Below are 15,443 nucleotides of genomic sequence, written 5' to 3' on the forward strand. Positions count from 1 at the left end.
GACGTGTGGGAAATTATGTCAGCTCAGGTTTTTCTGGGATTTGTAGTTTTTTTTTTTTGTTAAGTATGTTCTGATTGGCTGCTGTCTATTGTTTTGTTAATAAACAGCAAAGAAGGAGAAGCATAATCCGAGCCTCCGGTCCTGACATAGAATCAAAATCGGTACACGACCCAGCATCATTAGGGCTCAGCCAAAGCTTCTCTGTCAGTGCTTTTACAAGCTCGTTTTAAATCATGAATAAAATCATGAGAAAATCATTTAGGCGAAGTTAAAGCCCCTGTCTCCGAAGTGCTTCTAAAAGCGTTTTTGTTGTTCATATAGCTATGTATATGTCTGGTCAGGCCAGGCCTAAAACAGAGCAAGGATAGAAAGAAATCGTGGAAGACTCGAACTGCCTAACCTGAGGAATAGGCTCTGGAAGAGACCAATCAGGAACATCGTAACAAGTGCGAATCGGAAGTGCAGTTCTCCCTTCTAGTGTTGCATGTGCGCTTGTATAATCAACATTGAAATTCATTTTGACCTTAGTTGTTAATAATCACGGCCAGTTGCGTGATTCATTTTGGGAGGCTTGTTTAGCATCTAAAGCTGCTTATGTTGGGATGCTTTGTGTTTTGTCTTCAGTCATCCACTTCTAAGCGACAGCAACTGTAGTATGCGTAGAGTCGAATAGGAAGCATTCTTAAAACGCCACGGCCTTTATTTGGTAGGTCGTATGTGAGTGTGAGGATCTATCGTGTGAAAACCACTAGTAATAAAACCAATTTTTAAAGGCGGACAATTAGGGAAACGAAAAGGGGAGTTGCAAAATGGTGGCCATTTTGGAATGGGAATGATTTCTTATACGTTCAGTAACTACGTTCTGCAAAGGGTAGGAAACACGTATGTTTCCGTTTAGATTATTTAATTGGGATTCATCGTATTTTATGGTTCGCTTTCTTCAAGCTCTTTTTGTTATTTGCTCGGTTATGGATTTTGGAGTAAAGATAGAGTTAGAGCTTGTTTAAGGTTTATTTTCGTGGAAGGTAGTGCTTGTTTTAGATGTAAGAATCTCACAACCTTGTCTGATAGTATTCTGCAGCAATAGGGATGCAGTTTGGGAAGCACAGACTGTGGAAGCGAAATAGTCAACATCGGAAACAGTTCGATGCATCAGTAAACGAGAATAATGCAGCTACCACTGGTTTGTAATCAGCAGACGAGCAAGCACGAATCGAGGAATCGGCATTGGTTGTAGTAGTGTAGCAGTCTGTGGGTAGTGTGTATAGCATGGGAGTTTGCCCCAGCAGAGGAGTAGCCAGCTGACACAGAATCACAGGCTTCAACACAGGACTATGCACAGGCTGGAGCAGAAACACATCCAGAAGACACGGGCAGCAGTAAAACAGCAGTCAGTGTGCATAAAGGCAGACAGCGTATACCGGTAGAAAAACAATAGAAGCAGGCACTGATTGCAGTTGAGGAGCAGGTAGCGTACGCCAACCAACAGCTCAAGGGGGGCAGCAAGGACTGACAGCTGAAGAAGACGAGGCAGCATTATACAGTAGCAGTGGATCAAATAGAGTCAGATTGCACGGTTAGATAGTAGAAAGGCAGCTGGTGGGTGCTTAAAACGGCAGAAACGACCGGCTTCGGTCAATGGACAGAGTGGGGATGATGTCGCTTTCCGAAGAAGAAGAGGACGACCCGCTACGCAGGGCTGCAGGGAAGCTCGGCAATGCCCCTGGACTTTGCTGGGTGTCTCTGGCTTCCTGTTTCATGCTGGCCTGTTCCTATGTGGGCAGCCTATACGTGTGGAAGAGCGACCTGCCCAGGTAAGGGCCATCCACCTCTGTGCATACATACATTACGCTAGGTAAGCTTGTATAAAGCACTCCCTGCTTACTTTTTGATATCAAGGATGCTCTGGACATGCTACATAATGGTCGCTTCACGCTTGATTGCTTTATTCGCTTGGCTGTCACCTCTGCTTTTGCACTCCTAGTGTTGGTAAGGTAAACAGTTATGTTCTTTGTTCGGTTGCTTGTACTTGCAGGTAAGTGCATACTTTAACATCTCAAGAAACAGGACATCCTTTCTAGCCTCGCTTTCATAATCTGCTTTCAGGATCTCGCATTCAAAGCCACAAATAAAATAACATCAATCTGCATGATCGCGAGTTTCTAGATGAAGCAAAAATATTTCTTTGGTAATCATGCGAGCCTCAAACCAGTGGAATACACTAACTCCACAGCACAATGATATGCCATGAACCGGCTACAATAACTTGTGAAAGATCTGCCCAGTAAAGTAAGAAAACACCACATTATCGTAGTATACACGACCTGAAATTTATAACCAGCGCCATCGGAACTATGCGCCAATGAAAGGCCAAATTATTGTAATTGTAAATTATATCAGCCATGTAGTGCCGAAGAGAGTCAACGCAAGCCCTATTTTAGTTTGTTCCCTGTCCAGAATGAGACTGTTTGCCGTTCTCTCCACATCTGGACGTTCTCCCACATTGGGGTGTAAGGCTTGAAGCATTGTTAATAAATAATTCTCTGAGAACTTGGGGTTAGTTTTCAGTAGTGCCACTCGAAGGCCCATTGGCCCTGTCGCTCCTGCTGTTGTCAATTGTGTTTCGGGAGAGAAAAGCGCAACTCAGACCACTAACACATCTTTATGTGAAATAGGCCACTTTTATTGAAACAGGTGTGATAACGCATCCCAATCTAGATAGTTTATTCACTCTGGGACTCGTTTTAGGCCGATTAATCTTTTGACCCTGATTGAAGACACCTTAGGGCGAGATAACTAATCAACATGCCAATCGATAGATCAATAACCTCATTAATATTCACAAAAGCAAATCAATCAAATTAATAAATGACATCAATAAGAATTGAAGCACACCATGACCTTTCAGTCATGAATAACCACGCCAGATTTAGCAAGTTTTATGATGTTTATTCCCTATTGATTACACTCTACTAGCAAGTTTATTAGTCTCAATACCAGAAAACACATCAGCACGGTAAGAATATGGCAACTCGAATAAGATTTCAACAAAGCAAAAATCATAAACATTAGAACATAGCACGATGTCAACATGGGTTAACTTTAGCAGCGTATCATTAGCGCATTATTTAACAAAGCATAGATTCAGTCATTTGTCTATTTGCGTCCGTTTAGTGAATTCCTTAACTAACCCCGAATCAGCATTAGCATGTTGGACTTCATGCAAAACAATTTAGCAACGCAAATTTAGAAAACATCTAACTATGGTCTCTATCAAAAGAAGCAGTTGGTACCTAGAAAGGAAAGGCAAACAGACAATTACAATTTCATCATCATATAGTTACCCTCCGTAATGGGTCAGCATACAGAGTTAGTCTTCGTCCTCATGACATCAGTTGATTCGCCATCAGCAAGGAAACACAGCAAAGTTCAGCAAGACAGGGCAAAAGGGAATACCTCCCTCATAAGGAGGAAAAGTATGAATCAGGCAAGGCAAGAGTAAGGATGGTTTGAAGAATCAAACAGCAAAGTCTTTGGGCAGAGTAACAAAGTGGCTGGGCAGTAGCAAAAAGGCACGCAATGGCTTGTAATGGCATATAATGGCTTGTAATTGCTAATTTCTCCTCGTGACCAAGAATTTTATATCAAACTTGTTGTACAGTCCCCTAATTTCCAATTGGGCACGTTTTGGCGCACCATCATCTCCATCCAATGGTTTACTTGTTCATTAAAATTGTCACCCCATAACAGTTCTCACGTAGTTTATTGACTCCTGTAATTGACGTCTCCAACGGGTAGAATGTCAGGTACAAACTTAGAGTTTCTTAGGCTCAGTCAGTAGTTCCATTGTCCATACCGGTTTTAGGGAACCTTGTACCTGTTGCAAGTCTACACTGTTGCATTCAGCAAGAATGTCTCTTTGAGCAAGTCGAGTCTCATGAGAATGAATCTACTAAGGTTACACTCTTCTTCTAACTTCTGGAAAAGTACAACTACATGTCCTTCAGCAAGTCAGCACACTGCACGTTAGAAAAACTCATTTAATATGAAACCGGGCAGCTAGGCCCCGACTCATGCTAACTAAGGCCTAGTGATTAATTAGCAAAACCTTAACCTGTAACTCTTAATACTAATACAAATCATACATCAGTACATTAATAATTCATTAGTCAATTTCATTAGTCCTCGTATACATTGGTGGCCACTCCCCGTGGGCACATTTCGAACACACGTTTAGTAAAACACAGCAGTACATTTTCTATGCAACATTATTATGCATTAATTCGTAAACATTTCATGTTAATTTTAATTATAAAACTGCACTCCAACAGGTGCACATCACATAAATTCTCTGGGTATTCCGCCATACAAAACAAAAACCTTACTGTAAAGAACTGAGCACTTATGTTTCCTACCCTCACCCCTAAATGTTGCGCCTCCCACATAACTTAATCCTGCAAGTATGTACCTTCTACCATGCTGCACTTCTGTAATCGTGACCTTTAACTTCCTATACAGCTTTTCACTGCATCTGTTAACATTATAACTAAGTTAACTTCCTAAAGTTAAATCTTTAACATACTGCCTCGTCCAAGTGTGAGCTTGTTCACACATTCCCGCTCAGCCTGGTTCACCGCTGGCAACAACAATAAAATTAGCTAACTCCATGCAAACCTCTTGGCCAACCACCACTCAGAAAAAGGCCTTGATCCTGACTTTTTCTGCCCCTCTCCCCCCGCCTTTGTCGTTCACCGGCAAATGTTAGCCAATAATTCCCTTAACTGTAACAGGTGCAAATCCATACAAGTTTGCGACAAATGTACACCATCTCCACAAAACATTACATTGTCATAATGCAACTATGCAAGCTCAATCCTGTCAACACCTTCTTCCCTACAAAAGATCTCATCTTCCTATTAATCTTCCTTCTGGTTTTGTCAGTCACTGACAGCTTAATGACCCCCCCCCCCCCCCAACCCATCAAGTTCTCCAAGGTATAAACTCAGTCCACTTTTTTCATCGCTCTCATCAGGGCCAAACCTTTTTCCCCCATCAAATCGTTCTTACCAAGATGAACAAAAACATCAGGGCACCTCCTCCCTGTCAAGAACTTGTTCAAACTGGTTAACAACTCCCTCCAGTGTATGCCCCCTTCACCATGTCATCAGACCTTAATCAAATCCAACTCAAAACCCAAATTTGTGCTGTGTCTTCTCTGTGCCGCTTGCCTCTCTGCCCATATTACAAACTAATGGTCTGTAATTCATATGGATAAGTCAGCAGCCTCTGGGCCTGTAACCTAACCTGCAGAACAGAAAGCAAATAAGGGAGGGGTAATGTCAAAACAATCCCCTCCTTCCGTGCGTACAAAGCACCTGAAACAGGCAAAAGACCACCTACCAAGACTCATGATGTGCTCCCGACTCCACCCCTCTTGCCCGCTTTTGTCGCCCCCCCCCAATTCAAAATGAATGTGTACTGTAACCACCTTCCTCCACCCCAAAATGGGACAGAGTTTTGTACAATATGGCTAATAGCAGGAAGGCTGTCACTGCTGCTCCAGCCTTATGCCCCAAGACTCCAAAGTTCCGTCAGCTTGGAGTCCTGTCCCTGGCCAGCTCATGTAATATCTCCCAGTGTGAACGAAACAAGGCATTTGCAATGTCATTGTCCACCCTGGGCATGTGCTTCACCCTCAACAGAATGTCATGTTTCAAACAACTCAACACAAAAACCCTTAGCAGCTTCAACACTTGAGCATCTCTTGCGGATTGCTTATTCAGAACCTGCACTTTTTGATTAGCTCTCTCTCATGGGCCGACTCTGCACCCCACAATGTCACCACTACAGCCACTGAAAATAAATCCAGATACTCAATACTCTTGACCCCCATTTTTTCAGCCCTTTGGCCATTCCTTGGTACACTACCTCCCCTGCCAGTGCAACCTGAAACCAATAATCCCTGTTGCATCAAAGTAGATCTGCACATCCCATTCAAAGTCCTTAGTGGTGATCAACGAAATGCCATTGAACGAGTCAAGGGGAAAAAAACACATAGGTAAATCTTCCCACGACCCTGAGCACAACCTCACCTGATGATGTGGCAAAGATAATCAGGATAAGGACATCCCTAGTCCCCGACAAAAAGGCCTTGCCCTCACCACTCTACAGGCAAAATTCAAATGTCCGAGCAGCACCTGATCCACCTTTAACATATAACCTTTGCTTTATTTGTTTGATTAATTAAAATCTTAGCAAAAAGGAGGGGGAAAAGGGAAGACTAGTAAAAAACATAGGCCCTCATTGCAACCCTGGTGGTCAAAGACTGCCAGGGTTGTTTTGGCGATCGTACCGCCAACAGGCTGACGGTACAAAGCGCCATATTTTGACCGCAGCGGTAGCGCCGCGGTGACACCGCCGGGACCGGCGGTTTCCCGCCATTGTTCTCCCAGCGGTTTTAATCCACCAGGGCAGAGCTGCTTGCAGCGCTGCCCTGGGGATTATGACTCCCCTTCCTGCCAGCCTGTCCATGGCGGTAGAGACCACCATGGAAAGGCTGGCTGTAAGGGGAGTCGCGGGGCCCCTGCACTGCCAATGCACTTGGCATGGGCAGTGCAGGGCCTCCTGGCACAGCCACACCCTGCTTTTCACTGTCTGCACAGCAGACAGTGAAAAGCGTGACTGGTGCAGCTGCACCCATCGCACGGCCGCAACACCGCCGACTCCATCAGGAGCTGGCTGCAATGTTACGGCCGACATCCCCGCTGGGCCGGAGGGCGGAAACTCTGTTTCTGGCCGCCGGCCCAGCGGGGATGTTGTAATGCAGCCGGTGCGATTGTGGCCGCATAGGCGGCCGCTCAGCGGTTCAACCTTGGCGGGCGGCAGAGTAATGAGGGCCATAGTCACTACAGGAAACATGCTTAAAAGAAACCTTTGTAGACTATTATACACATCAGTATCCTTAAAGTGTTATAAAATTTGCACTTGTTAAAAGTAAGGGACAGACAAAGGGGAAGCAACAGTCCCATGGTCCATTACATGATTCATTGCATAAATTAATTATAACTGTTGCCGCAAAATCATTGCCTTACTTTTTAGGGCCCATCAGAGAAAGACATGCTGATTAAAAAAAAGAGCGCAACAGTACATGAGCTTTTTTGAAAGCATTGCAGAACCCTTATCGAAATACTTTACTCTTAACCTACTAAAACTATAAAACTATACTTTTTAAATTCATTTTAATATAAAATAGTTAAACTTTATTAAAATAGTACCTTTGTATAACAGAAGTCATTAAATCTTCATAATAAACTAAGAACAATTTAGGATTCAGTTACCTTATGTAATTAGAAAGGAGTACTTACTAACCAGATTTTCAGCACAGTTGTCAAACGACTGGTTAAATTATGTCTACACAATCATCAAAGCTTTAATAATGTGGTTTATCTTTGCTATGAAGGCTAGCATATCTTAAAAAAAGAGATTATGGGATAATGATGAGCAGCCAACTAAGAGTTTCACTTGAAGAGTTAAAAATTTCACCAGTCTGAAATTTATCTGAGGCTCAGAAGGATCAAACTTTTCTTTACTGCCGGCCGACAAGAACGGACACACTTGAAACAAAAGCACACTTTAATAGTTGATAATGTGCTTCTCTTGGAGCTGGATAAATGTGGAACAGATGACCCATATCCTCTACGCTGGTCTTACAAAGCCTACATGATGTCTCACCCCCCATTCTTCCATATTGGTTGATCTGCTAAAGAGGACAAAGAACCTAATCGCATAGTGAGCAGCTGGTGTTTAAGGTGAAACCAAATACTGTGCTGGTGCTAGGCTGCTATAATTATGGATGACGATCCAGCATGCAATCGAGCAGCAAACCTGCACTTGCCATCCAGTAAGTATTCTAGCTTAATTTCTTTCTTTAATTCACAGCAGAAAAGGGGGTATGACAAGTTGGAGTCTCAGAAATGTGTCATTTGAGTCTCTTGCAGGGAACGATGCAGTTACCCGTTGTAAACCGAATTAGGATCTTTGGCTACAGAATTCCATAAGGCTGTAACTACCGGGCTCACTTTATTTCCCCTGATCTTATACCAGGTCCTAATCGTATGGAATTTTCTATCTAGCAAATGCTGTTTGAGACCAAATTCTAGCCTAACTTGTGAAGGAGAGGTGGTGTTGGGGAGACAGGAGATTTCTTTATATATTTTTATTCATTGCTTGTCAAGAATGGAGGCATCTTTCCTGTGTATTGCTCCACTTCCATATATTATGGCCGATAGGAATTTAGGAGACATGACAGACAACAGGGGGTTAAAAGAAGGTCCATTCAACTTTCTTGCCAGAGCACAAAAGGCAAATGTCAGAGCTTTGCATTTCTGTATGATGTATCGATTTTGCACTGCAAAGCTCTGTGTGTTATCTATATTGAGGCCAAGTATTTATAATGTCTAACTGATTCCAGCACTGCGTTGCCTAATTTAAGATTGAGTGTAGGACTAAAAGCGCAACCCATAGACATTGATTTTGACTTGCTGATATTCATTTCCAATGTATTTATTGTTGCACAGTTATTCAGTGCATTTACTAGCCGCTATAAACCTACTTTTTTGTGACTCAATAAAACTATATCATCTGCATATAAAAGATGTGAAATAGGCAGGGTTCCTAACTTTGGAGTGTGGGAAATTGTTGCATCCAGCTTTGGTGAAAGGTCAGCCATAAAACGATTAAATTGGTGCGGGGCCAGAACACACCCTTGTTTTAGACCAATATTTGTTGGGATCCTCGTAGAAAGTTTTATGCCGTCAGCTAGCTTAGTCTGCACCCAGGTGCTGACATAAAGCATTTCAGTGCTTCGCAAAATTCTTTCATCCAGGCCCCAACTCCACAGCTTTCCCAAGAGGATGGCTCTGGTCACATGATCAAACTCACTCTTGAAATCTATAAAACATAAGTGTAGTTTTTGTCTTTTGGCATTTTGATTTGTCAGCAATGTTGCCTAGTGTTAATATGTTTACCATAGTGCCATTTCCCTTCCGGAAACCAGTTTGGTTCAGGGGAACTAGATTTTTCTAATTGGACCAGTCAAGCAAGTCATCTAGAATCAAAGAGGCAAAGTACTTGGCCTCTGAGTCGATTAGGGCAGTTAGTCTATAATTAGCTGTTCAATTTCCCCACCATTTAAATATTGGGTTGATGATAGATCCTCTCCAGCTATCTGATATAATTCTGCTTAATTCTACTTCAGTATAGAGTATCACAGATGGCATGGACCAGTATTCTGGACCAGCCTTGAATACCGCCTGAGGGAGAACATTAGGGCCGGGAGCACCATCTTTGCGTCCCTCTTGATAGCTAGAGATACTGCCTTAGCGTAATAAGCTGTGTAATTCTGGCATAAGTTAAGCCAACTTGTTTGCGCCTTTGTGTGTGAGTTTGTGTTAGATAATTCTTGCTTAGTAAACCTATTCGCCAAAAAGTTTGCCCATTTATCGTCGGGAACAGATGAGCAGTTGATATCTCTTGACATCCTGTCAAAACCATTAATCGTTGCCCAAAAGGCTTTGGAATTGGCTGGTTTTGAATTAAAAATCAGTTTTGACCAAAAGACATCCTCCTCCTCCCTGCGTTCGAGCCATATTTGTGATTATAATTTTCCCTTAGAATTGAGATTTTCCTAGCCTTGGTGTCTGAAAGGCTAGATTTTATTAAAGACACGGAGCCGAGTATTATGCAGTCTTTTCTTGCTTTAATTATTAGTAGCAGCCAAGTAAAAGAACTACAGTACCCAGAAAAACACAAACTACAACAATGACATCATAGCTGAACAGCCAATAGGGTATCATACAGCAATACTAATATCTTAACTGCGAGCAACAAGTCCTCTTTTCTTGATGCGAAACTAAAGAGGAGAAGTAACAAACAAAACGGCATACAAAATAGAAACCAAAGTCACAATGTCCATGCAACAATCTCGAAAATGTCGAAAGCGGAGTGCTGTCTGGGAAGAATAGACGTTGAAGGTCGAATCCAAGATCGGTAGGAGTTGTTCGTGTGAATCATGACGAGCCAACGCCGGAAGAGGGAGTTGGCACTGAAAGAAAGATACAGGGCGGGTTAAAAAAGTGGTGGGATAATACTCGCCTCCGTGTCTTTAATAAAATCTAGCCTTTCAGACACCAAGGCTAGGAAAATCTCAATTTTATTACAAGACCGGAGGCTCATATTATGCATTTTCAAAGCATAGCAATGACTGAATCTCAAACATGAGAAATCGGCTTACAATAAAAAGTTCTAAACGTAGATTCATTCGACCAATCTGCAGACTTGAGAATATCCTGTAAAGAGGATCCTGCCCAAAAGGCGCGAGAGGCCATAGCACCTCTAGACGAATGGGCACCAAAGGAACCTATATCAATGCCAGCTAGGGACATGACCCGTTTAACCCAACGAGCCAGAGTAGGGGAAGAAACAGGGTTGTGTGGTTTCTGAAAAGAAATAAGTAATTGGGAGGCAGAGGATGATCTCAAATCTGCAGTACGAGTCACATAACTTTTCAAACAATTTCCAACACATAGTTTGGGTTGAGAGGGAAAAATTTTATAATTAACACAAGCTAAATTAATCTTTGTACGTCGCTTGACATGGAAAGAAACACCAAGGGGGGAGAAGAAAAAGGAAGTAACATCCAATGCTTTCACGTCTGAGACACGTTTGATAGAGACTAGACATAAAAGCATGGTTAACTTGGCCGAAAGCTGTTTGAGAGAGAGCAAATCATTATCGGGCCAAGAGGTGAGAAATCGTAATACCAGATTAACGTCCCACATGACATTATATTTAGGAGACGGTGGAAAAACGTATCTTACTCCCTTTAATAATTGGCAGACGAGAGGATGTTCACCAATTGGCCTACCATCGACTCTTTGATGTTCAGCAGAAATGGCAGATCTGTAAATGTTAATAGTGCGATAGGCCTTACCTTGAGAGGCTAAAGAAGCCAGGAAATTTATAACAAACTACATTAGCTGAAAAGGGATCTGAATTCCTGTCCAAACACCAGCTGCTCCAAAGGGCCCATGCGGACTTGTAGGCTCTGGAGGTTCCAGGGGCCCTGGCCTGCTGGATGAGTTTAGCAGCATCTTCCGAAATTCCTGGGGTTCTCCAGGATGACCCGAAATTCTCCAGGCTATGAGGGACAAAGAGCCGCTGAGAACTAACTGATGTTGTTGGCCTTGGGGATCCAAGAGGAGGTCGGGAAAGTGAGGAAGCCAGACGGGTCGATCGATTGCCAACTCCAATAGAGTTTGGTACCACGGTTGGGACTTCCAGAAAGGAGCTACGAGTACCAGAGTGGACAGTTGTCTGCGTACTTGAGCAAGAACCCGGGGAATGAAAAGGAAGGGAGGAAATGCGTAAAGAAGGGATGACGGCCAAGTCTGAAGGAAAGCATCCGTGGCTAGAGCCTGCGGATCTGGCCTCCAACTGAAATAGGAAGGAAGGTGAGAGTTGAGGCGAGAAGCAAAAAGATCTATGGACATTTCGCCAAAGATGGAAGTAAGACGCCTGAATATTGAAGGGTGTAATTGCCAATCGCTGGAATCGTGAAGATGTCTGGAATACCAATCCGCTACTGTATTCAGTCTGCCTGGCAGAAACACTGCCCTGACCGAGATCCGACGATGAAGACAATACTCCCAAAGATGCTTCGCCAACGTGGAAAGAATCTTGGATTTGGTACCGCCTAGGTGGTTGATATACCTGACCGCGGACAAATTGTCCATCCTGAGGAGGATGGTGCAACTTACTCTGTTTTTTGCAAAAGTGCGGATGGCAAAGGAACCTGCAAGCATCTCTAAACTGTTGATGTGCAAGAAGGACTCCTTCAGAGACCATGCGCCCCCAGTCGAGAACTGACCACATCTTGCGCCCCAACCAGTCCGACTTGCATCGGATTCTAATACAAGATCTGGGGCGGCAGAGAAGATAGTTCTGCCGTTCCAGGCATCTAGATGTATCAACCACCACAGAAGTTCTTCCTTGGATTCGGCGCCTAGGACCAAGGGATCCGAATAAGCGAGACCCTTGTGAAGATGACGGATCTTGAGACGCTGAAGGGCGCGATAATGTAAAGGACCTGGGAAGATGGCTTGGATAGAGGAAGCCAAAAGTCCTACTAGACGTGCCAGAGTCCTGAGGGAGATATGAGGGAGGGATAGGGATTGACGAATCTCTTTCTTGATTAAGGATACTTTGTGTTGAGGGAGCTGCAGCACCGACAGAGTAGTGTCTATTAGAAAACCGAGAAACTCTAACTTTTGAGTCGGAATTAGGACCGACTTCTGCACATTGATAAGAAAGCCTAGGCTGAGAAGAAGGTTCTGACAAAGTTGAAGATGGTCTAGAAACAGACGTTTGTCCTGTGCCATTAACAGAAAGTCGTCTAAATAAAGGATTAGACGAACCCCGTGAGAACGGAGAAAGGCCGCGACGGGTTTGAGAATTTTGGTGAAACACCAAGGTGCGGAAGAAAGCCCGAAGGGAAGAACTCTGAATTGATAAAAGGAGTCAAGCCACTGGAATTGAAGGAATTTCCTGTGTGAGTGATGAATTGGCACTGTGAGGTAGGCATCCTGAAGGTCTAATCTGACCAGCCAATCATGCTGAAGCAGAATGTCCCTGAGATGGAGAATAGTTTCCATCTTGAAGTGTCGATAAACTACAAAGTTGTTGAAAGCCTTTAGGTTCAACACCAAACGAAATTTCAGATTTTTCTTTTGGACGAGGAAGATGGTGCTGAGGAACCCCAAAGGGTCGAACGGGACGGGTTCTATCGCGCGCTTGGAAAGGAGAGAGTGGATTTCGACGCGCAGAAGCTCGGTTTGATCTTGGGGAAAAAACCAGGGGAAGAGGAACACGGGATTGAATTGGGGTTTGATAAAATTCTTACAGGTACCCTTGAATGGATTGAATTACCCAGGGATCTTAGGTGAGAGAAAACCATGAATTTAGAAACAGAGCCAGTCTGCCTCCTACTGGAGGAAGGCCAGAACTGGAAACACTTACCAGAGGTTTGGTCTCCCCTGTTGGCGTAGCCCCTGTGACGGTAGCCTCTTGATCGACGGGGATAGAATCTTGGTTTATATCCCGTGTAGGTCTCAAGCTGGGATTGCTGATTGTAGGAGTCTCTGTTGGCGTATTGGCCTCTGATGGAGCAGCCGGCAAAGCGACTCCTGCCTTTGCTGGCCCTGGCAAAAACCCGAGTTGAAAAGATCTTTTTCATAGAAAGTTGGGCCTTGTCCAGGGAGGCAAAGGTGGACACACATTTCCCCAGATCTTTGATGAAAGAGTCCCCGAATAATTGGCCCTTAGCCAACGGGCCATCATCCTTGGAGGCTAAAGAGGCCAGTTTAGGATCAATCTTCAATAGTAGACTTTTTCTCCTTTCAATAGATAGCTGAGTATTGGCATTCCCCAGCATGCAGATAGCGCGTTGCGCCCAGTTCGAAAGAACTTCAGGATCTATAGGACTGTTGTCCATATTAGCCTCTTCCGCCAAGTCAAAAATTCTGGTGAGAGGACCCACCAAATCCAGGAGCTTGTCCTAACAACCTGACCAAGCTCTATCAACGCCCTTCTTGGGATCTTTGCCAAATTTGGTGAAAAACATCAGCATGTTGGGATCAATAACCGGGGTTGCAGTAATGTTATCTGGTAGTGAGGGACGAGGACACTCCGACTTAAGCTTATTGCGAGTAGCTTTGTCGAGGGGATGGCGTAAAAAGAAAGAAACATAATCAGCTACATGATCAGATGGATACCACTCCTTTGAATTTGGATAAACCATGAAGGAAGGGTTGAATAAGGGTTCGCCGGCATGGTCAACCAAAACATGAGACACAGGGTGAACGGCACCACCGTCACTCGGAGAAATTTTACGCCTTTTCTCCAGAGGCCCACACAAAAATGGATCTGCAGATCCGTCCATATCATCATCATGACTGGAATCATCATCATCGTCATCATCAGTGTCTCTCAATTGTGTAACATGCACTGGAGAAGGAGGGGGACCCGATTTAGAGACCTCTCGGGTGGAAGGACCAGAGGAAACGCCTCTGGACGGCACCGGGAGGGTGGCCTCACGTTTCTTGCCTTTATTAACAGGCAGCTTGGAAGAAGACATCATTTTGGAAAAGGAGGCTTCTAAATTTTTTGTGATATCTGACATGGAAACAGCCACTGCCTGTTGTACAGAGTCCTTAATAAAAGATTTTAAATTTTCTTGAAAGACTTGGGAATCTTCTTCCTCAGTCATAATGACAAAGCCAGTAAAATATACTAAAATAAGCATATAAAATAATTATATAAAGATAATAAACCTGAAATCTGTAGGAAACTGGGGAAACAGGGGTTAGGTGTGAAGAAAAAGGGAGGGAGTGGCTGAAGGGGCAGGAACCATGAAATAGGGGCGGTTACCGAAATGAAGGCAGAATTTGAGTGAGACCGAAAGCGTCAGAGCGGCTGACATGAGGGGCAGAAAATCAGCCGGGAGAAAAAACGAGCGAAAATACGCTCGAAATGCCCGAATATTAGACGCGGCGCGGGCCCTGTCAAGAAGGTATGCCGAGTATGACAGGAATGGCCGCGTGGGCACGCGCGCGTCTACAACGGCCGAAAAACGACCGTTGAAAGATGCGCTGCAGAGAAAAAAGAAGACGCGCGTTTAAGCAGGAACAGCAAACGCGCTTTTATACAGAAACTTAGCGCATGTAGAAATAATTGAAAACAGTTAGTATAAACAAAATATGGAACAAATAATGAAGGTACTTATCTTGACTGCGAGCAGCAAGAAAAGAGGACTTGTTGCTCGCAGTTAAGACTTTAGTATTGCTGTATGATACCCTATTGGCTGTTCAGCTATGATGTCATGGTTGTAGTTTGTGTTTTTCTGGGTACTGTAGTTCTTTTACTTGGCTGCTATTAATAATTAAAGCAAGAAAAGACTGCATAATATGAGCCTCCGGTCTTGTAATAAATGTTTTATTGTTTCACACATAGATATTGTGACATTACACTTTTTGACCCTTCTGAGTTCATGGTGCAGCTTCCTTCTCAGCTTAAATGTTTTTTTTGGCAAGCTTGTAGACGCTTGTGGCGGAGTGGAACTAAGGGAAGATAAAGTAGTTAAGAAGATGGTCCATGCTTCCGCTGCTGTGATGTGCAAAGATATGGTAGAATGGTTTGGTGGTTATTTTAGGTAGTGAATTTTGTGTCCAAGAAAGACATTTTAAAATGATGGATCCTAATCTACCAAGGTCTACCAGTACTGGCATGAATCTTGGGGCATTCATGTTCAACTCTATATATTGAAATGAGTGGTGGTTTCGATTTTACATTTCTTCAGTCGTGGCCACAAAGAAAGGTTCACAACAGTA

General features: G+C 43.6%; 1 protein-coding gene across 2 annotated transcripts in view; it reads left to right on the plus strand.

The window, feature by feature from the left end:
• The first annotated feature begins 505 nt into the window (after positions 1 to 505).
• RCE1 (Ras converting CAAX endopeptidase 1) overlaps positions 506 to 15,443 on the plus strand; it is a 252,205-nt gene continuing 237,267 nt past the window's right edge. The window contains exon 1 of one of the 2 annotated variants that reach the window (XM_069207817.1): positions 506 to 1,814. In XM_069207817.1, coding sequence (XP_069063918.1) covers positions 1,639 to 1,814 — 176 coding nt within the window. In that variant the 5' untranslated portion in view covers positions 506 to 1,638. The remainder of the gene's footprint in view (positions 1,815 to 15,443) is intronic. The other variant, XM_069207818.1, reaches the window with a different exon arrangement.

This window comes from Pleurodeles waltl, chromosome 9 (assembly GCF_031143425.1).
Source record: "Pleurodeles waltl isolate 20211129_DDA chromosome 9, aPleWal1.hap1.20221129, whole genome shotgun sequence".
NCBI classification, from domain to species: domain Eukaryota; kingdom Metazoa; phylum Chordata; class Amphibia; order Caudata; family Salamandridae; genus Pleurodeles; species Pleurodeles waltl.